This window comes from Chionomys nivalis, chromosome 7, assembly GCF_950005125.1.
Source record: "Chionomys nivalis chromosome 7, mChiNiv1.1, whole genome shotgun sequence".
Taxonomy (NCBI): domain Eukaryota; kingdom Metazoa; phylum Chordata; class Mammalia; order Rodentia; family Cricetidae; genus Chionomys; species Chionomys nivalis.
This window is the reverse complement of record NC_080092.1, coordinates 98715529-98738463: the sequence shown is the minus strand read 5'-3', so window position 1 is coordinate 98738463 and position 22935 is coordinate 98715529. Positions and strand designations below refer to the sequence as shown.

Genomic DNA, 22935 nt, shown 5'->3' with positions numbered 1-22935 from the left:
GGCAAGCCTGAGTCCAAACAGTGGCCCATCTGCGGCAAACTTCCCAGCAGGATGTCTACTTGCGATCTGGGGACCAATGGGTAGGTTTGAGGATATCCATAGTCCCTTTGAGGACATCCATAGACTGGCAGGTTTTGTGCTCATGTAAGTATGAATTGAAAGGGTATGGCTCGATTGTTCAGCTCAGAATCTAGAGAACTCTGTGAGGCAAAGGTGAGGGAGCAGCCTTCAGAAGGTTCAGGTCCTCCAGTGAAGCCCCGGACTGAGTTCTGGGCCAGTTGCTTGCTCAGCCTCTGCTAGGCAGCTCCGCTCTTGATATTTCTTAATCTTACACACATGCCCTCGTGAGTCTCCTCCCGTGGGGATCCTGTCCCAGGCTTCTCCAGAGAAGTCCCTCCTATTTTCCATCTGCAAACACTGAGTCAGATACTTGCTCTGCAAGCTTATCACAACCATAAGAGAGAGGGTCTGGATGGAGAAACTGCCCTGATGACATCAGGCTCTCTCTCTCTCTCTCTCTCTCTCTCTCTCTCTCCCCGCACCCCCCGCATCCCTTCCTTCCTCCCTCCCCTCTATGAACAGGAGATGTAAAATTAGAGATGCTAGTTTGGGATATCCCAGGCAAAATAAACAGACTACACTTTCCTATTCTTTGCTGTGCCAGCATGAAGTAGGGCCAACAGAATCCAAGGGGGCAGGGAGGAGAGTACGAACCCAGTACCTCCCCCCCCATCGTCTCATCCAAGGCAGGATATAGATCAGTAGAGGGCAGATCCCAGAATGGGCAGGGACGCGTGGAAGGACAAGAGGGCGGATTCTGATGGCAAGGAGCAGCCTGTGAATTCCCACAGACTTCTCCAGAAATTCCAAACCCAAATGCCAACCCCATGAGAAGGAGAGATGTCGCTGAGCCCTCTGGTACCCACGGGGGGGGGGGGGGCGCTTAAGGGTGCTTGTCGAGAATAAGTAGATGTGTTCCCATCAGAGATGTGACCTGCCCTGACCGAGCAAGACAGTTCCTGTTGCTTAGCACGTATCTTAGCTGAGGGAAAGCACAGGGATAAGACTCTCATTCCTGGGAGTGATGTGAAGCTCTCCCCCCAGCACATCACAGTCCCCTGTCACTCTGTCCCCTACATCCTTTGTGGTAGAGCTGCTTGGGTGAGCAGCCAGTAGAAGCAGAAAGACCACTTAACCCTTGCTAGGCTGCTGCAGGGACAACAGAGAGCCTTGAGAGTCTTGTGAAGGTTGGGTGTCACAATACAGCTCACAAGGTTCTACCCAGAAGGCTCAACTCAAGGAAGCCCTGGTCACAGCAGGGCTCCTAAAGTGGGGAATGTGGCTTGGGAGAGGAGAAGATGTGGAGGCAGAGGAGTTGCCCTCACTGCACACATCCAAGATGGCAACATTCTAATGAACTTCTGAGATAGCCAAAAACAGTAGAAAGTTCTAGAAACACACCAGAAGACAGGCATTACCAAGTTTCTATAAAACTCAGGGGAGACCATGGTTTCAGATCTTTTTCTGTATTTGGGAAATCTGGGGTGGGAGTTGTTTGGTTTGCTTTTGTTTTGTTTAAATTATACATATTGGACAAGTATGGTAGCACATATCTTTAATTCCAGCCCTTCAGAGGCAGAGGCAAGCAGAACCCCGTGCATTTGAGGCCAGCCTGGTCTACATAGCAGTTTTCATGCCAGCCAGAGAGACACAGTGAGACACCATCTCAATAAATAAGTAAACAAGCAAGCAGAATTACGTGTGTGTGTGTGTGTGCCTGTGCATGCATATACATACCACAGTGTACATGTAAAGGTCAGAGTGTCTTCTGTAGGAACTGTTTCTCTCCTTCCACCATGTGGGTCCCAGGGACCATATTCAAGGCATCAGGCTTGGTAGCAAGTGCCTGTATTCACCCACTGAGCCAGCTCAGCTGTCTCGTGTTTCGTTCTTCTTTGTTTTGCTATGTAGTCTACACTGACCTGTAACTAATGTATTTACTCTTTTTCTCTAAGTTTGTGTGTGTGTGCGCGCGAGCGCGTGTGGGTGTACATGTGTGTGAGCATAAGTGTGGAGGTCACAGGAAGACCTTGAATCTTGGTCTACAGTCTCACTATTTTGGAACCCATCAAGTAGGCAAACCTGAATGGCCAGCAAGTCCTAATTCTGCCTGTCTCCACCTCCCCAGCACTGGGATTATAAACCCCTTTGCCACAGGCTTTTTTTTGTTTTGTTTTGTTTTTCTAACATGAATTCTGGACTGGAAATCGGGTCTCGGGGCTTGCAAAGAAGCACTTAGCAGCTAAGTCCCCCTTCTTCTTTCTGGTTTTCCTTTGGTGACAGAACTTCACTCAGTAAACCAGGATGGCTTCCAACTAATAGCCATCCCTCTGCCTCAGCCTCCCAGTTGCTGGAACTACATATGTGCACTACCGTGCCTGCTGTATTTGGGGAAGTTTGGATAAGCATCCCTACACGTGAAGGGTCTTGCACAGTTAATAAAAAGGTTGGTGAAGTGGATGGAAAGTGCTAGAATACCCAGGATAGCTACTAGTATTGCATAACCTCTCACCTTCCAGACTCTTAGGTTGAGCCCCATGTCTTCCAGGACACCTAAAAGCGGCTTGTTCATTTTCTTTGAGGTGGAAGCTGGGAGAGGAGGAGCATTGTACCAAACACAGCAAAGGGAACTTGTGGCTTCCCATGAGGCCTGAAAGCCAGAAGGCTCAGGGGAATTCCAAGGGATGAGAACAGAGATGGAGTTTGTGTCTGAAGACTGTCACAACTGGCAACCGAACCCAATGGGTCAACAGACAAAAGGGACTCACAAAGCCAGGCGCAAAGGCCAACGCACGCCACTGTAATAGAAGAAACAAAATGTGTCACTGAGCTGGACAGCTTGCTATGTTCCTTAAGCCACTTGTCATCAACCTCATTTCTGCTTTGAAGCTGTAAGAAAGACAGGAAGTTTGGCAAGACGGGGAATGCTTTGCAGATTTCCTGGTCTCCCTCCATCCCTGCCACAAACACTCCAAGCAACCAGAACCTGAATGTTTTCCACACAGCCAAAGCCGCCCCTCCAGGGCTAAAACAAGGGTCATGGTGAACCACACCAACAACCTAATAAATGAAGCCCAAGTCAACAGCAGGGCTGTGGTCAGCAGCTCCTGGGTCAGAGGTCATCAGCCCTGAGCAGATGGGACAGACATCAGACCAAGCACTCCCCCAGGATCTCCCTGTCAATTTCCCAAATGAGCTGTACACTGCTTCCGCCCTAAATTCCATGGGGCTGCACCTACCCAAGGGTGTCTGGGATAAACCTTCAAAGGCTTCCTCCATATTCTCAAGTGGCTCTCTCTTAGATCAGGGCAGCTCTTGCGAGAAGGACTTGAGGGTCACTGGAGGATCTCCTGCAGCCCACAGTGGAGGGCATACTCTGTGCCTTGACATATTGTAGTGCTATGTATGTGTGTGTGTGTGTGTGTGTGTGTGTACACAAGTGACATATATATGCAAGTGTATATGTGGTGCATCTGGTGTTTTTTTGGTCTGTGTCTATGAGTGTGTGTACACATGTGTTTCTGTATGTGTGTGTGTGTATCCAGATGGGCAGAGGCTGGAAGGGAATGTTGTTCACTTTCCACCTGATTTCCTTTGAAAACTCAGTCCCCATGCTTGTCCAGCAGGTGTTGTGGTCCTCCCCCGCCCCCACCCGCTCATACTTTGAGCCATTCCCCAGCCCCTGTTTGGCTATTCTTTTCTCCTCCCTGGCCATGCCATCCCTGTCGCTGTTTTCTGATTGCTGGAAAGGGCTGTGAGGCCTGGGTTGCAGTAGGGAACAGCACTGGGTTCCCGATATAAGTGCAGCATGTCATTAGCAGCTCCATGGCGTCTCCCACTGGGGCCCTAACATCCTGCCAACCCAGCTATTCTGGGCCCATCTGCCTGGCTATCCCACAGGCAAAGGCTGGTTTTGCAGACTTTCGAATTCCATTCCAAAGGGTAGTGCGACAGGCAGGCTCCCATTGGTGGTGTCCCACTGCCAAGAGGCGGGTGGGGGAGCCTCTCAGAGATCCGCAGAAGTTGCTGAGATGGGAAAGGAAACCTGGCACCCGAGCCCGCTCCTGGACACTGGCCCGAGCTCGTGGCTCCCGCCTAGCGCCGACTGTATTCTGGGAGGCTTGGGCAGGTGGAACTCAGGATTAGCAGCTGCATGGACAGGCCGGACACGTGGCTTGTGTAGGACTCACAGCTGGAAGAAATCAAGTGTAAGGGTTGTCCCTCTCCAAGGTCAGCACACGCCTCCTGGGGCCATTCACGTGCTTCTCGACTTTCGTTCAGACGTTTAACCTCTCCGTGCCTCAGTTTCTCCCTCTCTACAGGCTTCCTCTGTTTTGGTAATACACGTTCTCAACGCAGAGGCAAAGGGTGAACCTGAGGCACTATTTTACGGGATAAATAAAGTGAGAGCGCCCCCTGGTGGAAGGTACAATCCCAAGCACTTAACTAAGAGGAGCCGTGAGAGAATCGAAGACCGTGGGAGAGAGGGATGAGTCGCCTTTTATGCGGAGCCACAGGGACCAAAGCACTCTGGAAGGAGGTGTGCAGGGAGCAGAGAAAGCCCTGAGTGAGTGACGGCCTGAGGGGACGGACGTGCCTTGCTCACATGAACATGGCCACGTCGAGAACCCTAATGCCTCGGGCCCAGGGAGTGTGGCTCAGAGGGAGCTCAACGCCTTCCTCTTGGGGTCAAAGCACAAGCAATTGACCAGTGCGCACGGAAATGAGCAACGGCTGCTTCCTCCTGCTGGGTGTTTGCAGCCTGGACTGCTAGCCTGCAGACCCCTCCTAGGAGACCAGCTAACTCGGGTCCCTGGGCTGCATGCGCCAGTCTGGGGCTGTTGCAGAAGCTGGTTCCTCATCAGAGAGTACACGGCCCAGGTGACATTAGCTTTTCTGTGTGTCCTTTCTTCATTTCCTTACTACACCCAGTCCAGGCCCAAGCTGTTCAGAATGTGGAGAGCAGCACTCAGAACAGGACACCCAAGACTGAGTGAGGTGGGGCGGGCAGGCCCCTGGAAGCATCACCTCTCTTTTTCTTCAGCTCTCCTGTCTCTCCTCTTTCCCCACCGAAATTCAGCCATAACTCGAGAAACAGCGCATGCATGAGCTTCCCCACCCTGTGTGGAAGCTTGCCAGCAAGAAAGTGGGAGGAGGGAGGAGTGTGTGAAGGAGGAGGGAGGAGTGTGAAGAAGGAGGGAGGAGTGTGTGGAGGAGGGAGGAGTGTGTGAAGGAGGGGGGAGGAGTATGAGGAGGAGAGAGGAGTGTGAAGGAGGAGGGAGAAGTGTGAAAGAGGAGGGAGGAGTGTGTGAAGGAGGAGGGAGGAGTCTGAGGAGGAGGGAGGAGTGTGTGAAGGAGGAGGGAGGAGTGTGTGAAGGAGGAGGGAGGAGTCTGAGGAGGAGGGAGGAGTGTGTGAAGGAGGAGGGAGGAGTGTGTGAAGGAGGAGGGAGGAGTGTGTGAGGGAGGAGGGAGGAGTGTGTGAAGGAGGGGAGGAGTGTGTGGAGGAGGAGGGAGGAGTGTGTGGAGGAGGGGAGGAGTGTGTGAAGGAGGAGGGAAGAGTGTGAAGGAGGGGAGGAGTGTGAAGGAGGAGGGAGGAGTGTGTGAAGTAGGAGGGAGGAGTGTGAAGGAGGAGGGGAGGATTTCTGTGAAATTCTGTCTTCCAGACATGCCACAGTTGTTGCCCTATGAGCTCACCACAGTTATGGTTTCCCACAGGATGGAGCTAACAAGATCAGCTCCCCTGCAGACAGCACTAAGTATGGAAGGGAACTGAAGTGGATTTGATCAAGATACATTGTATACATGTAGAAAGTTATTACACAATATTTTTTTTTCCAAGATAGGGTTTCTCTGTAGCTTTGGAGGCTGTCCTGGAACTAACTCTTGTAGACTAGACTGGCCCCGAACTCACAGAGATCCGCCTGTTTCTGCCTCCTGAGTGCTGGAATTAAGAGCATGCACCACCACCTCCCAGCTACATAAAGCATACTTTTAAAAAAAGTTTTTCTCTAGGACTGGAGAGACGACTCAGGGGTTAAGAGCACTTGTTAATCTTGCAGGAGACTGGTTTGAGTCCCGCATACAGATCACAGCCATCTGTAACTCCAGTTCCATGGGATCCAACTCCCTCTTCCAGCCCCCATGAGCACCAGGCAAGCATGTGGTGCATGTACACATGGGTAAAACAATTAGACACAAAACAAAATGAATCTTTTTTAAATTTTATTTATTGGGTATGAGTGTTGCACGTACACCTGAATGCCAGAAGAGGGCATCAGATCCCACTGTAGGTGGTTGTGAGCCACCATGTGGTTGCTGGGAATTGAACTCAGAACCTCTAGAAGAGCAGCCAGTGCTCTTAACCACTGAGCCAGCTCTCTAGCCCAGAATACATCTTTTTTTAAAAAGAGAAAGCTTATATGTTTTTTAAAGGTATCTTTTTTGGTGATAGGTCACATGATTTCATCCCAGAAGGAGTCTTGTCTCACACCTGACAGGAAGTATTGCTACAGTGAGAGACCGAGGAGACATTGAGCACACATTCCGGCCAGGTCCTCCCGCTCCGCCTAGCCCCATTAGATCAGATCCCTTTGGTCCAGTCACTTTAGATACGAAGTTCCTTCTCCATCAGATCCAAGCGTTAAAATAACATTCCCAGGCTGGAACTGGAGCTCAGCTGGCAGGGAGCTTGCTGAACATGCCCAAAGCTCCATGCCCAGCACCACACAGACCAGGTGTGTTGGTGCATGCCTGTAATCCCAGAGACTTAGGAGGTAGAGGCTGGAGTATCAGACGTTCAGGGTCACCCTCATATATACAGACAGTTTGAGGACAGCCTGAGCTACATGTTTCAAAAAAAAAAAGTCTTTCCTGGGTTCCCTGGGTTGTTTTAGATCTTCATTTCCAAAGGTTCTCTTGTCTTAAACCAATTCAATGACTTTGCCATGCCACGGGAGTGCAGGCTAGCCCTAGGTGGGGTGAGAAAAGTCGGCATGCCTTTTCTGATCCTATGGAGGCCATGATGAAGTCTCCCATGATGCAAAGAAGACTGAAAATCAAACCACACCTGTTTGTGCTCGAGCATGGAGCCGCTGCTGACCCTGAGGAGGGTCATTCCGTGCACCAACTGCTGTGGGGGACATGTGCTCACTCCTGCGTGAAGACATCCTTTGCGCCAGTGATTCTTCCTCTGGGAATTTAACCTAGATCCATTTTATAGTTGTGCTCTGATAACACAAGGCTACCCCCGAAGGGTTGTTGAAATATGAGATTACAGATACGCCAAAAGGATGTTTTAGGGTGGAATAAAATAACTTCCTTACAATATTGGGTAGAAGACTGTATATCATAAAAACCTCTGTAGTCTCCTAATTCTACAGGTTCAAAGCAATCTATTCAGCATTCCTAAAGATTGTGTCAAACAGCTTATGTAGGCTTACAAAGAAATGATGATAAGAACTATTGAAGCAAACTTTTAAAAAAAAGGTCTACCAGAGCAACCTAATAGCCTCTGAAGAGAGCTGTGTGTCCATGGAGACATCATTCTGATCAGGTTAGTATTATGCAATAGCAATGGGGAAGGATGGATTCCTTCTTAAAGAGATGTTATTGTAGTTCAAAGATATGACAAGGCCGAGAGGATAAACCAGCTGGCAAAATGCTAGCCTTGTAAGCACAGAGACGTGAATTTGACTCCCAGAACTCATGTTACAAAAGAGATGGCTGTAGGGATGCGTGCTTGCAATAGTGATGTGTGTTGCAGTAGTGATGCATGCTTGCAATAGTCATGTGTGCTTGGCAATAGTGATGCGTGCTTGCAATAGTGATGCATGCTTGCAATAGTGATGTGTGCTTGCAATAGTGATGTGTGCTTGCAATAGTGATGTGTGCTTGCAATAGTGATGTGTGCTTGCAATCCCAGTGCAAGGGAGGCAGAAGTATGTGAAGCCTGGGGCTCCCTGGCTCACCTTCTCCATCAGTTCACAGGCCATCTGGAAACAAGAGGGGTGACACCTGAGGAACAGCCTAGTGTTATGCCCAGATCACGGAGTCCCCCAAAAACTTGGAGACCAAGTTCTGTATGTAAAAGCAAAGAGCCTTTATTCTTACACAAGTTTGCAAACTCAATCTCTCCGTGTGTTCAGCGTATTGGAGTGATCAGAGAGCCCCAAGCTCAGTTGGGGTTGGGTTTTTATAGTAGCAAAGGTGGGGTGAGGAATTTCTAAAGTTCAGGACCCCTGATTGGCTGATATTTGTCTAGGGGTGTCTGGTGAAAAGCAATGGATGTGTGCTGGCAGGTGATCCTATCTGCGATGGTTGGAATGTAGGAATTTCCTTTGGATGGTCTGTTCCTGGGTGGTGCCTGGGTAGTCTCAGTTTGTGGTCTTTCTTGGAATCAGAGTAAACTACTGAGACTCAGGCTTCTATTGAGCTTGTCGTGACTGGGTGCTACACCAAGGTTGTCTTCTGGCCTCTAGGGGAGTGCACACACCTGTGTACCTGTGAGCACAAACCCACACAAAGGCAGTGTGTGTGTGTGAGTGTGTGAAGCACCAGACCTGGTGGAACACATCTATGATCTCACTTAGGAGACTGAGGAAGAAGGATCATTGCAGATTTGCAACCAGCATGGGCTACACAGGAAGACCCCTGTCTCAATAAAAACAAATCATATATTAATGTGTTTATGTATGATGTGTGTGCGCACACATGCGTGCCTGCACACACACACACTTGTGCACATAACTCTGCAGTCTGGCAAGGAGAGGACATTTGGTACCACCAAACTGACAAAATTAAACTGCCTGAGGAACACTGGGACTGCCATCTACCTCAAAGTTTTATTTTATTTTATAAAAGTTAAACCAGGCAGAATTAAGCAATGTATTATTTAGGGCCACACAGCTATGTGGTAAGAATGCAGAAGAGAACGATGAATACAATCTTCTGGACCGTGTCGACCTTTGAGGGCGTAAGAAGGCATGTGGAATGATTAGGAATACCCACGATGCTTTAAAAATATTGAGAACAATCTGCTATTCCCTAAGTGGACAAGCTTTAACAAATAAAGGGTGCATAGTTCAGAATAATTATAGGAAGAACGATGTATGCTTGGAGCTCGGTTTGGTCTGACAGGCAACAGAGAGTTCAAGAAAGTTCTGTCTCCCACCCCAAGCAGGGGAGGGGACCCAGCACATTTCCAGTTTTATGTGTAATTTAGTCTGTGTTCTGCCGTTAGCGTGTGTCCTATAGGACATCTTTCACAGGGATCACAAGAATCTAGCAGTAGCCACGGCTTCTGAGCAGGAAGGGTGGAAGTAAGGGCTGGGTTTTTTTTTTTGTTTGTTTGTTTTTGTTTTTTTTCCCCACTGTGTGCGGTTTGCATATTTTTAATTCGACCTCACTGTGCACTGGTTACTTCCCAGAAGGCTTTCGGAGACCCGGAGATGAGGCTGATGCTCCCTGGCTGAAGAGTCCTGCGGTGCTACCACTGTCTGGGACTGCACGGGTATGGGATGCCTGTTCACACAGCGCAAGAACTCAGGGCTAGGCAGGAGACCGGGGAAAAAAGGAATCGGGGGCCACCGTTGTTAAAGATGGACTACAGTCGGGTATGAGGACACACTGTCATCCCCATCCAGTGCAGGAATCTGGTCCTGGCTGGTGCTGGCTGTGGAAACCGGACAGCACTACATTATAGCCGGCTTGAAAGAGAACTAGGGCGGCCGAGCGGGGTCTGAACTTCACAACTTCCTGAGACGAAGACAGGGAGGACCAGGGAAAGAACCTTGGAGCTGGAGAATGACAGCCACCTCCAGCTGCGCTTTCCACTTCAACATTGGGCTCAAGACCAAGCGAAAAACTACAACTCCCAGCAGCCCCCACACACAGTGCGCAGGCGCAGAGCGGAGCGCTTAGAGCGGGGGGGGGGGAGGGGAACACACGCAGAGCAAAGGCTGTCGGGAAGACGTGGCTCTAGGCCGCGCGGAGCAAAATGGGTCGCAGGTGCAGAGCAGAGGCTGCCGGGAGCGCGCGGCTGGAGTGGGGCGCAGGCGCAAAGCAGAGGCTGCCGGGAGCGCGCGGCGGGGCGGAAGTGGCCGCCTGCCCCGTCCAGCCCTACGCAGGTAGGCGGCAGCCCGCGGGCCCCGGAGCCAGGCTCTCAGTGGGTGAGTGAAGGCGCGCCTGCGGCCGGGTGCCCTCCCCCGCCGGGTTCTGGGGCCTGTCGCCGCCCGGACCCGTCCAGCCTGGCCCCGGGCACCTCAGGTTCCTTCCGCAGCTAGCCTGAGACCGGTGCCACAGACGGGAGAGCTCCCCTCTGATGAGTGTGTAGTGCTGTGCCCCGGAGGAGTGGGAGACCTCTTCTTCCTCTCCGGACTAGCACGCTTCAAGCCCCTAACGACAGCCCCTTCTTCCCGCCCTGCCTGGCCTGGGCCTCCCCAGCCTGACACTCGCTCGCAACTGTAACAGAGCCACGTATCCGTCCATTCCGTCCCCACCTGTAACTGCCCACCTTCCTGCCCCCGTCCTGGCTCTCGTCTTCAATGAAGATTGCACCTTTCTCTGGGCAGCACTATGCGCTGTTTCTTGTTACTCCCCAGCTTTCCACCCTCCCTGCTCTTTCTGCACACACCCCTTAGTCCTCGCCTGCATGTGCAACCCGATTCTCAGCTGGTTTCTCGCAGCCTCAAGACTGGCAACCCCTTGGGAGGCAGAGGCAGGCGGATTTCTGTGAGTTCGAGACCAGCCTGGTCTACAAGAGCTAGTTCCAGGACAGGCTCCAAAACCACAGAGAAACCCTGTCTCGAAAAAAAAAAAAAAAAAAAAAAAAAAGACTGGCAACCCCTGGTCCATCCTTGTTGCTTAGTGTCCTAACCGTCCTTCCTGTTCTGGACACCCATGACACTCCTCCACCTGCAAGCATCCTTCCTGCAGTCGCTCAGGAGGACCTCAGTAACCAGCTTAGTTTCCCATTCCGGTCTCAGGACTATAGACTTGAGGAAGCAGAGACCTGGGAACCTGGTCTCATGATGTCAGTGGCATCTGGTTGGCCAGAACTGGCAAGCCTCTAAGACTTAACAAGGGGACGTGCATGCAGAGCTATGTTGGTAGCTCCTCCTCCCTGCCCCTCTGTGGAGCTTGACTGAGGACCATCTTTCTGGACTGAGCCACAGACCGTTTTTAGCTGCTCCCCAGATCTCAACGTGGCAGTCCTGCTGTCCACAGGCCCTTGCTGCTGACCTCCACCTTCTGTGTGCCCCGAGGCCTGGTGGAAGGTACATTGGGGGAGCCAGCTTAGTTCTTTCTGGATAAGACAAGGGATTTGTGTCACAGAGAGCAGCTAACTCTCCTTCCCTTTACAGTTGTGACCTTGCTTCCACAGCCTGCAGCTGCTCTACAGAGTACGTGAGAGCATTTTCACCCAGCTGCCCAACAGCACACCCCATCTGCTGTGCCCGCGGAGCAGAGGGCGTAGAAAGAAAGGTCTAGAGTGTGCAGGCGGCAGGTGCCCCCTTTTCACCCTCCGCCTGAACGTGGCATGTGTGCCCGTGGAGCTCCCACAGACACGTGTGACCCTGTCATCTGAGTCTCCAACCGTCCTTCACAGCAGTGTGACTGTCCTCAAGGTGGCTGTGCAGGTATGTGGTCCAGCGCGTTAGCATGTGCTCTTGCAGGATGCGGGGCTGTCGTCTACACGCCTTCCTTTCTGCAGAGTGGAAGCCAGGGTGTGTGGAGAATTCCTGGCAAGCTTGTCTTAAATGCCAGCATCGAAGGAATTAGAGCCCTATATACTGATTTCACATAACTTATTTTCCTTTTTACCAACACAAGATAGTTGGCTAGGAAAAAAATAATAACCCGGCACAGATACTCATTATTAATAAGTCTGCATGGAGCAGCGTTAGGGCTCCTCTTGGTGGACATTTCTCTCTTGAATCCCAGTTTCTCTCCAGTAGGCACAGCCATTGAGTGCTTCACCTGTGACCGGTATGGGCAGGGACAGGAAATGAGGTAGAAGCTCAGGTCAGTGCCAGCGCATCAAGAGTGAGCAACTGGGCAACTGTGCGCAGTGAGGAACAGGTGAGCATGGCCCATCAGTGGATCCAGTCCCCAGAGCCTGCACGGAGAGAAGCTCTGGAAGAACAGTGCAGCTTGTGCCCCCAGGGTACAAGCGTGCATTCTGGAATTGAGTGCTGGGCTCAGTTGGTCTGGGACTGTCATAGCCCTGGTTTCAGGCACCCTGGCATCCAGTGTGTGGGGTGTCCCTTTGACCCAGACAGGGCACTGGGGATACAGATGAAGCGGATGGGACGGTGTTGTGATGCCACAGATGCAAACCAGGAAGGGTCCTGAAGCTTCTCTGCCCACCCTAGGAAAGGCCTGGTGTGAACTGTAGTGAGCCTCAAGTCAGCCATGTTGTCCCTGCGAATGCTACATTGAGTATAAAAGGGAATCAAGGGGGAAATGCCTCACCTGAAACCGGGGAGGTTTTCTCAAGGGCAAATGTGACCTCAGGGCCCCTCAGACTGTAAGGGAGGCAGGAGAGCAAGAGGGAAAGGCTGCAAAAAGCCACTGGTGGGTGTCAGTATTGCTGGCCCTAAATGGGGAGGAAGAAGCCACAGGCTGGAGTGAGGTCAGCCTTTGGGTGCTGGCAGAGACCAGGAAGTGGATCTTCCCCAGAAGTCTTGGAAAGGAAATCAGCCTTTGGGTGTAGCCCGGTGAGGCCAATCCAGACTGCTGCAGGCCTGGGAAGTAATGGTGTGTGATGTTTCTGCTACTATGCCCCCAGTAACTAGTTACAGCCCAGGAAACCAACACTCCTGCTGAGAAGCTGCCCTAAAAACAGGCTGGAAAAAGTCCTACACCAGTAGCACAGAAGTTGACTCAGGAGAGAATTCCCACTGCCTTGTGTGCATGACACTGTGGGGTGGGGTGCAGATGTCAGAGATCCCACACGTGGTCTTTGAGGAGGAGCTGAGTGGCCTCCGTAGTCCCTGGAACACACATTTTCTTTCTTCCCGTTTCCCTGGACTGTCCACCTGCCCTAAATCGGGCATGGAATTCTTAGGTACAGTGCTGAGCTTGGCAAAGCCCAAAACCTGGAGCCAGCCTCCACGTCCAAGTGTCTAAGCGGTGGCTGTACACAGGTGTGTTTCCTAGGGACCTGCCATCAGAGACTGCTGGGAAGCCCTGGGTGTCTGCCACCTCCTTCCCCAGCAGTCTGCTGGTCAGGAGCTTTGTGCGGTACCATGTGGTAAAGAAATGAGCTTCAGATTGAATAGACATGTACATGAGGCCTGTTCCCTCTCTGGTGTGGAAGGAGTGGGAAGCCCTTTCTGCAGGAGTGAGGAGAGAGGCAAGAAAATCACACTAAGAACGGCCCTTCCTTGATCCTGGAGGGGAGGAGTCAGCTCTGGCAGCCGCCTTAAACCTGTTTGAGCTGCCACCTCTTATACACACAGGCCTCTTGTGAAGGAAGCAAGAGGGAGGAACAGGCCACCTTGGCTATAGTCCGCAGAGTGCTGTACAGACCTAAGGTTGCCCATGGAGGTAGGTGCCCTCTGGCTGTGGCTTTTCCTTTGGTCATCTAGAAACGTCCTTTGGAGTGGACAGATGCATGTGTCTAATGTGAGATATGGCCTTGTGTTTTCTGTTGAAGTCAGCTCTTCAAGACTCACTGCATAAGAGGGGTGGGGATGAAGGGGACCTTTGGATGCTAGGCACTTCTGATGGCTCTTTCTGGTCATGTCTGCTGGAGTAGGGTTGGCTCTGGCTCAGAGCCTGGGGAGACCCCGTCTGCAGGCCATGGTCCAGTGCCCCTGGCTGTCCTGAAGGAACTGTGACTTTACAGTGCTCAGGTCAGATGGACAAACTTTCTTGTTGCGACCATGCAGACTCCATAATGACCTCAGGGTTCCTGTGGGGGGCGGCAGGAGACAACCCCAAACCTGTCCTTTCCTGGGACTGTGGTCTGTCTGGTCCCTTGCATCTACTGGCTCCTGTCTTGTGGCCTTGTCAGCATCTACAGCCACAGGACACAGTCAGTCTTGAGCACTAAGCAGCTGGGGTCCAAGGACACCGGTGGAAAGGGAACTGACCTGAAACTGTCTTCCTAGAGAAGGAAAGGAAGACCAGCGGAAGGCCATCTGATGGGGATATTCACAGAGGCTTCTGGAAGGCAGGAGCTGTTTCTAGAAGCCTGATATTGTGGAGAGCAGCACCCCCTCCCCTTTAATCAAGGGTGCCTGAGCCCCATTGGTTTCCTGCCTCTCGTTCTCGGACAGTCCCTTCTCAAGGGAGGTATGGGTTGGCTGAGTGCAGGTGGTCCTTGGGCCACTGTCCAGAGGGGTCTGGGTTCCTAGTGTCCTATAGAGAATGACATATACAGTAGTCGGAGGTGACCCGCATGTTACAGGTCTGGAGACTCAGTGACCCAGAATTCTCGGTGTCATTGTCATTGCTACAGGGCAGAAATTAGGGTGTCTTAGAGCTCTTTCCAAAGGTTCTAGGGAGGAACTCTTTCTTTGTCCTACAGCTTCTCATGCATTTTTGGGTTTGGGGCAATATCAACACCCCAACCTCTGTCTCTGTGTCATGTGACCTTCTCTCTACCCATTCCTCCCTGCCTTTTATACACACACACACATACACACACACACACAAAAGCTCATCCTACAGAAGGCTGAGGCAGAAGAATTGTCTCGAGTTCAAGGCCAGACTCTGTCTCTACAAAGAGAAAAGAAATACCTATGATTGCATTTTTGTCCTCCTGGACAGCCTTCTCATTGAGGTCCTTAATCGCTCCCTCAAAGTCTGAACTAGCATGGAAGGCTCCTGGGTAGGGGATAGTGATGGTAGCAGCCCCCGCGGGAGGGATGACTTGCTGGGCAAGAGCACATGGCCAGAGAGGGTCACACAGTGACAGCATGGCTATTAGGGCACTTTCCAGGGCTCCTGCATGGCCTGTGTTCTGCCAAGAAGCTTGTCTGCAGTCAGGGGAGGTGTCTAGGCTATAAAGACACCTGCCAGCCCCAGGGCCAGCAGAGAAGTCTCCCTGGCTATAGGAGGGACAGTGTAGCTCAGGAGTGCAGACTCGGGCCAGGGCAGCACGGTGGAAGAGAGCACATTGAGTGTGGTGCTCTTGAGATGCTGAGCAAGGCACTAGAGCGGCCGGGGAGCCCTGCTCCTACATGGACTTGCATTCCTCTCTCCGTTCATGTCCCAGAGAAGACAGTCCAGGAGCACACATGAGCCAGCCAGGTGGACAAGATGTCTGCAGACCAAAGCAGGAGCTGAGGAACCCGTGTCAGCCCACTGGGGTAGCCCAAAGGGTCCCTTTCCCTGAACAGAGTTGTGGGGCTATGGGCTGTGTCCTGTCTCAGCTGCTCCAGGGGCCTCTTGGAGCAGGCAGGCTGGTGACTTGAGAAGTAAAGGTGTGGTGGCTCACAGGAATGCAGAGTGTTGAACACAGGCAAGTTTGCGGGTTGCAGAGACTGAGGATGATGACGGTTCATAGTGCATAGCACTCTGTATAGCGATCATATCTGTTGGGCCTGTGGCTCACGCTGGGCAGCTGAGTGGCTTGTTTATCGGGGCCTTGATCTGAAGGAGTGCACTTTCAGAATGACTGGAGGGAACCTCACCATGGTGTTGATCTTTGACCCCTTCGGAAGATGTGTGCCAATTTTCTCTTGGCTGCAAGCTCTGAGCTGGGTGCCAGAGATGGAGCAGGAAGCCCTGACCCTATGGAATTCTCAACAGAAAGAGAGCAGATGTCAGGAGCCTCCCAGGAACCCTGGGGGTGCGAGTGAATCAGCTATGCAGAACAGAGCAGGTCTGGGCAAGGGGGTGGTGAGGTTTGCCCTGGAAATGAGGACCCTCGTGCTTAGTGGTTGGGACCAAGAGGATGCCAGGGAGGACCAGGGAGCCCTCAGAGGTTGCATAGCAAGTAGGGCTGGCTGCTGGGTGGCAAAGGGCTCTGAGGAGGAGAGTGGCTGTAGAGGACCAGGGAGACTGTTGGCATGGCAGGATGACTCGTGAGTCAGAGGCTTTGGATGGAAAACCGCCGCAATTGGGGAAGGCAGAGGAAGGTGCGGAGGCCACTTCTTGTCACTGTGGCAGTTTGAAGCATGACATCTACATAAAAGCTGCACCTTTTCTGTGGGTTTTATGGGAATTTTGACTTGGTGGTCGTGCTTGTGGGTTAATTGGCTTGAGGCTGGGGAACTCAGGCTTGTATTTTGAAATAGTGTCTAAGGTGCAAGTGGGGATTGGAATGTGGCAGTATTTGTCACTTGGCAGAGCTCAGTACCACATCCGGGATAAGGATATAATACTGATACGCTGGGTCTAGCCGCCGAAGCCATGGCAATAGGGAGTGTGTGAGGAGAGCCTGAGGGAGTCCCGAGGAGGCACTGCCAGCATGGGGTTGGGACACTTTGATGGCACAGCGGTCCCAAAGGCCAGAGAGCCTTCTGCTCTTGCTGAGCAGCCTACAGCATGGGGAGAGCACCTCTGCAGCCCCTGGACAAGAGGATCTTGTGATTGGAGTACAGTGGCACCCACAAATGTCAGATGAAGGACTGAAGGACTAAGAGCAGTGGCGGCCATACCTTCTGGGCAGGAGACACACCTCTCCACCACAGTCAGCACTGGTGTGGAGGCTTTGTGGCACTGAACTGTTGTGGTCTGCTAGGAGCAGGCAGGGCAGGCAGCTGCGAGGAGGTAGTATTCCCAGCTTCCTCCAGTGCTCTGGACCTGTAGCTGTGCCATGGTATAGAGTCCAGCTTGGACCTGGAGCCAAAAGCATGCCCCAAGTTGTACGGTAGGCAGTGCTGAGAGACAGCACCAAAAACAGTAGCAGAGCATTTGTGCTGCCTACACATCTTCTTTGTGTTGAACATTACAGAACCTGCCCACGAAGTAAAGGCTCAGTGACCCCAGTCTGATACGGGGGAGGCCCTGCCGGGGCACTAGCCTAGAGAGCAGGGTGGTTAGAGAAGATTGCAAGAGACAAATCAGGCTCATATGTGCATGTCTGTTAGAGCATCTGCCAGCCTGCAGGCACTAGCCCTCGCTGCTTTATTACTTTGGAAACACTTGTCATCCTGCTAAAGAACAGCTGACCTCTGTGCTGGGGTCAGGGTTTGGCCAGTACACTACCGCCATGAAGTGCTGTCTCTGCTGAATGAGTCTGACTCAGGACTGGAGAAGTGTCCTCCGGAGCTCACTGCTGCTCTCCTCTCCCTGATCTAGGTCCTGCCTAGCGCGCAGTCTGATGCCCATCCAGCCCTTTGACCACCGGGAATGGAATGAGCCTATGCACTCCCTCCGGATCACTGTAGGGGGCCTTCCTGTGCTGGCTTCCATGACCAAGGCCACAGACCCTCGCTTCCGCCCCCGCTGGAGGGTGATCCTGACTTCCTTTGTGGGTGCTGCCCTCCTCTGGCTTCTGTACTCCCATCATCAGGCCCCAGTACCGGGCAGATCCTCCGCCCACAATGCACACAGCCGGAGGTTCAGCCCCGATCATGTGTCTCGCTACAATGACACCTACCCCCTGTCCCCGCCACAGAGGACTCCAGGTGGGACTCGCTACCGGATCGCAGTCATTGCTGACTTGGACACAGGGTCCAGGGCCCAGGAGGAGAACACTTGGTTTAGTTACCTTAAGAAAGGCCACCTGACCCTGTCAGACAGTGGGGACAAGGTGACTGTGGAGTGGGATAAAGACCATGGAGTCCTGGAGTCCCACCTGGCAGAAAAGGGGAGGGGCATGGAGCTCTCTGACCTGATTGTCTTCAATGGGAAACTCTACTCCGTGGACGACCGTACAGGGGTCATCTACCAGATCGAAGGCACCAAAGCAGTGCCCTGGGTGATCCTTTCTGATGGTGACGGAACTGTGGAGAAGGGTAAGTAGAGCCAAGGCTATGTCCATTGCCCCCTTGCTTCTTCTGGGACCCTAGTCTTCATCGTGTCTTGAGAGGATCTGTGTGCTCCTAAGACACATGTGTCATAGATAGTATCACTCTCGGCAGGTACTCACCTTCAAACTGGATACTCAGTGATTCACCGTGATCTCAGGCTCTAATCAATTTATTGGGGCCACAGGTCAGTGCTGCTACCCAGGCTGCTGTGAGCCCAGTCCAAGGGTCTCTGTGTGGAGCAGCAGTGACACCTGAGGATAGACTCTGATGTTAGCCCCATGTGTAGCAGAGAGGAGCTGCTGCCCCTCAGCAGACTCCTTGGGTGGAAGGAGGGCTGCTGCCTTCGTTGGCCCTCTCACTGCCTGCCAGGCCTGGCCTGGGTGAGGAAATCACTAGTGTTTGTCCAAGGCTGGGCTCTCGGGAGAGGCCGTCTCCACCTGGGTACAGTGAGGTGTTGCTCACCATTTCCTGCCTGTAACCTTCGGGGTGTAGGGTGGCTTTCCCCTGAGTGGGAAGAATGCCGGATAATGGGGTACTGGGCGCTGATCTGTGGTTGTTGATCCAGAAGGGTCCCAAGTCTGGCAGATGGAGCAGCTTCTCATGGAGGCAGCTCAGAAGACTCATGCGATCACTAGGGCTACAGGAATCATGCCAGTCCCTCCAGAGTCACTCCGGGGGGTGTCGGGCCTCTGTCCTTCTACAGTGGGGAGGCAGGTGCAGCATTGGCCTCCCAGGGGCTAGGGAGCGTGCAGGAGTTAGAGAGCAAGCCTGTGGGAACGTCAGGAAGGAGAGCTCTGACACAGAGCAGGCTTCACCGCCTACTTGATTGAAAGGGAAGGCAGCTCTGGAGTAAATGCTCTGAGGTGAAGGTGAGGATGGTGAGGGTTGCTGCCTAAAGACCCTTTCTTTCTACTTCCTTCCCTGGCTGTGGAAAGAACAGACCCACACAGTGGTGGCAGGTGAGAGGCCAGCAATGGGTGGCCCTCAGTGGCAGGTAACTGGCTCCACAGAGCACTTGGAAGCTCGGATTGCTGCAGCACAGGAGGTCTGGGATGGTCTAATGCAGGTCTTGAGTTGTCGCCCAGGAGACAGGCTCCTTGGAAGGAAGGGAGTAAAAAAGAAGAGGATGTGGACTCGGGGACCCACTCTGGCTCTGCCAGGCTCCCTTCAGGGCCTCTTATCCCAGCCTGCAGTGAACCTCAAGGGTGGTAACTTGTGATTTCCAAGAGGCTTGGCACCACTCTGGATGCAGTTGACAGTAGCACAGGCAAGAGCCAGGCTGGGCATGGGACACGGGGACCAGGGTCTCAGGCTCACCCCTCTTGTTGCCCCAGGATTCAAAGCTGAGTGGCTTGCTGTGAAGGATGAGCACCTGTATGTTGGTGGCCTGGGCAAGGAGTGGACCACCACCACAGGGGAGGTGATGAACGAGAACCCCGAGTGGGTGAAGGTGGTAGGCCACAGGGGCAGCGTGGACCACGAGAACTGGGTGTCCAGCTACAATGCTTTGAGAGCCGCCGCTGGGATCCAGCCGCCAGGTAAGGCTTCTCCCTAAGAGGTCCCAAGTATAAAGACTTCACAGCTGGCACAGGTGTGTTGGTGACAGTCATTCGCTGTATCCAAAGGTCACTCCTCGTGGGGGTAGATTCTGAGGCAGAGAAGCCATTTCTGTTTCTGTTCCTTACTAGTTCAACAGATGGCCTCTGCCCACTGCCCACTAACGTCCCCTCATCCACATAAAGTGTTCTTTGTTTGGGGGTCACGGCCCTCATAAGCAGAGGAGGAGATGGGTAGGGACTGAGGTGCCTTCCCCTGGGCTCTGAGTGTGACCTTTGTCTGAAGGAGGCTGAGTCAGGTGTGGGGCAAAGTGCAGCAGGGAGCCAAGACCCAGAGAACTCTTCGGTGGGTGCTTCCCCTCAGCTTCATGGCTGCTGCTCTGCTTGCTGTGTTTCCCCTTTTGACTCTCTGACCTCCTGTGTGCCCTGTGATCAGCACCAAGGGAAAAAAAGAACTGGTGAAGGCTGCAGCCCCTATGGGGACCTGAGGGCAGCTAGTGGGGACATGAAGCCCTGCCCACTCAGCGTTAGGCTCTTGCCGTGCTGTGTCTGCACATGGCTGCCCTAGATAACCCAGATCAGCTGTAGGCTATCCTCCAAAGGGCTGGGGATTATTGCAAAGGGTGGAGTGAGACCATCAAATGTCGTCCCTGGGATGGAAAGACTGGTGATGTGTGGTGACTGTGGGTCTGTGCTGTGACCCCAGGCTACCTCATCCACGAATCCGCCTGCTGGAGTGACACGCTGCAGCGCTGGTTCTTCCTGCCACGCCGGGCCAGCCACGAACGCTACAGCGAGAGGGCCGATGAGCGCAAGGGCAGCAACCTCCTGCTGAGCGCAGCCCCAGACTTCAAGGACATATCCGTGAGGCGTGTGGGGGAGCTGGTCCCCACACACGGCTTCTCATCTTTCAAATTCATCCCTAACACTGACGACCAGATCATCGTGGCTCTCAAGTCAGAAGAGGACAGCGGCAGGATTGCCACCTACATCATGGCCTTCACGCTAGATGGCCGCTTCCTGCTTCCAGAGACTAAGATCGGCAGTGTCAAGTATGAAGGGATAGAGTTCATCTAGATGAGTAAGTTCCCATGCCCGGCAAGGCATGGGCAAATCGCCTGAGGCATCGCCAGGACTCAATTTCATAAAAACCAGAGGAACACACTTTGACTTGTTTGTTGTTTTCTTTTTTAACTGAGCTGTATGCCTGGATGGAGGTTTCCAGAATAGGAAACTGAGTCCCAGGCCATGTGACACAGCTTCAGGAGACGTCCTGAAGCTGGGAGCAAGGGCAGGCAGGAGTCCTGTACAGGAAAGGCAGGGTCTCTGCCTACCCATGCCTCACTCTGCACTGCCACCTTGTGGTAGGGATTGGTCACTGCTGCAGGTACCTTTTGAGCACTGGCCTTCAAAATCCAGCCACGCCTCTCCTTTCCTCCATCTCTTGCCTAGGTCTCTTGCCTTTCCGAGTTCTCTGGCCAGTAAGTATCTGAGGCAACAGGTGTGCTGAGTCTCAGCCTCGCCCTGGGAGCACAAGGCAGTTTGAGGGTGGGACTGCCAGATAGGCACTCCAAGGCACCCCTCTTCCTCCTGTGTGCAGACCCTTGGAAAGTAAATGTTTACACGGCAGGGCGAGGGCCCCACCCCTTGGGACACACCTGCCCACACTGCCGAAACCATTCTAGCGCAGGATTGCTGCTTCCCATGGCCCTCGGGAGGATCTGGGGCTGTGCAGGCCTTTGAATTATTAACTTATTTTTATTAAGGTAATTTCCTTTTCTACAGAACAGTCACCAAGTCTTATCACACAGTGAAGGTGGAGTTCCCACGTCTACTCCCTGCAGCAACAGAATCATCAGCATAGCCGCAATGGCGAAATTATCTTTTACAGAAAGGGTCTCTGGATCCTTGGCCTCTGCCTTCTAGCAACTTCAGAAGCCGCCATGTCTTCCCTTCCCAGCAGTGGCTGAGGGAGGGCTCTAGAGACCTGTCCCTGTTGTCCCCTGCATTTTTTGCTGGCTCCCAGTGAGCATTTAGCAGCCTTCTCCTGTTTTCTGTCACTTCCTGTTCGTGCTCAAGAGCAAAGGCTACAGAGTCAGGGTCAGAGGTTGCCCTGTAGGTAGCAGCCACCTTAGTCATCCTGCAACACCCTTAGGCTAGGACACGGGTACTGCCGAGGGCACAGGGCTCTGATAGCCCTCATAAGCCCCTTCCACTGGGAAGCGAGGCAGACCACTGCCACTGGGACTCTCACTACCCACATGGCAGCATGTTGACTGGTGATGGTGACATCTTTGTGTACTGTCTGTGTGTTGCTGAGAGCTAAGCCATACCTCTTCGATGTGTGTCAACTGTGTTAGAGTGTGCTTCTAAACTGAAAGGGAGAAAATGGACCCTGTGGAGTCAGTGTGGCCCTGAGGCAACACAGCACAGCCTTCACCTTCCTTTCCCTGACGGAAGCAGAGTGATTGTGTCCTTCCCTCCCTCCATTTGTTTTCTAAACAATAAAGTGTCAGGGGACTGTGCTTCTCTTGTCTGTCTGTGTTGGCTGTTGCCAAGGGCTCTGTCCCGCTGTGTCTAAACAGGTGGGGTTGCAAGCTTTGGGGTCATGATAAGCTCCTCACAGCTCCAGGCTTGGATCTCGGATCTCATGGCAAGAGCAATGTGTAAGGCTGTCTCCAGCACTTCAGGCTCTGTCCCACCCCACCTCTCCCTGTTAAACCCCGGTGTCTGTACTATGTGCTATACATTACTACGCCTGTAGCTCCTGACCATCCTGTAGTATGCTAGCCAGGGAACCCAGCTGAGAGACTTTAAAAAAATCACATGCACAGAGAGAGACTCGAGACATGGGTCACTCTTGATACAAGAATGCCAAGTTTATTGTGCTCAGGAGAAGCTTATATAGGGCTCTGGCCACGCCCCAGCTCTCGGGATCTTTCAGCTACAGACCCACCAGCCTGCCATCACGGTCCCGTGCTCAGAACAGCTGCGTGCTGCTCAGAGCAGAGGAAAACAAGTTGTTTTGCTCAGAGCAGCTGCAAGCATAGGAAAAACAAGCAGCTCACAGGGACTTCAGGGTCCTGGGGTCCACAGCCCCCAATAGCTTCCAACATCTCCCCACTCTGCCTGTTACTGGAGTCTGGACAGATCCTGAAGTGCTGGAGACTGGACCACAGCAGTCACAAGCCAGGCTTGGTGTCCCAACCTCCACAGACAATAGCAGAGAAGGGTTTGCTCAGTGTGGTCACCTTGGGCAGAGAGACAAGGAAAAGACCCAGTGTGGGCCAGTAAAGCAGCTCAGCGTGGACAGTGCCTGCCGTACGAACCTGACAGATTGCCCCTTGGAACTGATTGCCAAAACCTGTTCTCTAATATTCACATGCCTCCCT

At 52.8% G+C, this 22935-nt stretch overlaps 1 protein-coding gene across 5 annotated transcripts; it reads left to right on the top strand.

Annotated features, from left to right (window-relative positions):
• Positions 1-10098: 10098 nt before the first annotated feature.
• On the top strand, positions 10099-22054 carry Cant1 (calcium activated nucleotidase 1). 5 transcript variants are annotated; one of them, XM_057776566.1, is made up of 5 exons: positions 10099-10184; positions 11441-11696; positions 17314-17972; positions 19322-19525; positions 20250-22054. In XM_057776566.1, exons 3-5 carry the CDS (start codon positions 17336-17338, stop codon positions 20618-20620), a joined length of 1212 nt encoding a protein of 403 aa, XP_057632549.1. In that variant the 5' UTR covers positions 10099-10184; positions 11441-11696; positions 17314-17335; the 3' UTR covers positions 20621-22054. The 5 variants fall into 5 exon arrangements, with proteins under 5 accessions (XP_057632549.1, XP_057632548.1, XP_057632547.1 ...); XM_057776565.1 differs by having other exon boundaries at positions 10129-10226; XM_057776564.1 differs by having other exon boundaries at positions 10136-10226; positions 11421-11696.
• Positions 22055-22935: the final 881 nt, after the last annotated feature.

What these genes read in the sequence shown, in the direction of transcription:
- Cant1 (XM_057776566.1), top strand. Translation starts at nt 17,336, where the DNA reads ATGCCCATCCAGCCCTTTGACCACCGGGAATGGAATGAGCCTATGCAC. An exon ending in TGACGGAACTGTGGAGAAGG is followed by an intron (nt 17,973 to 19,321) that starts GTAAGTAGAGCC and finishes TTGTTGCCCCAG; the next exon opens with GATTCAAAGCTGAGTGGCTT. An exon ending in CGCTGGGATCCAGCCGCCAG is followed by an intron (nt 19,526 to 20,249) that starts GTAAGGCTTCTC and finishes CTGTGACCCCAG; the next exon opens with GCTACCTCATCCACGAATCC.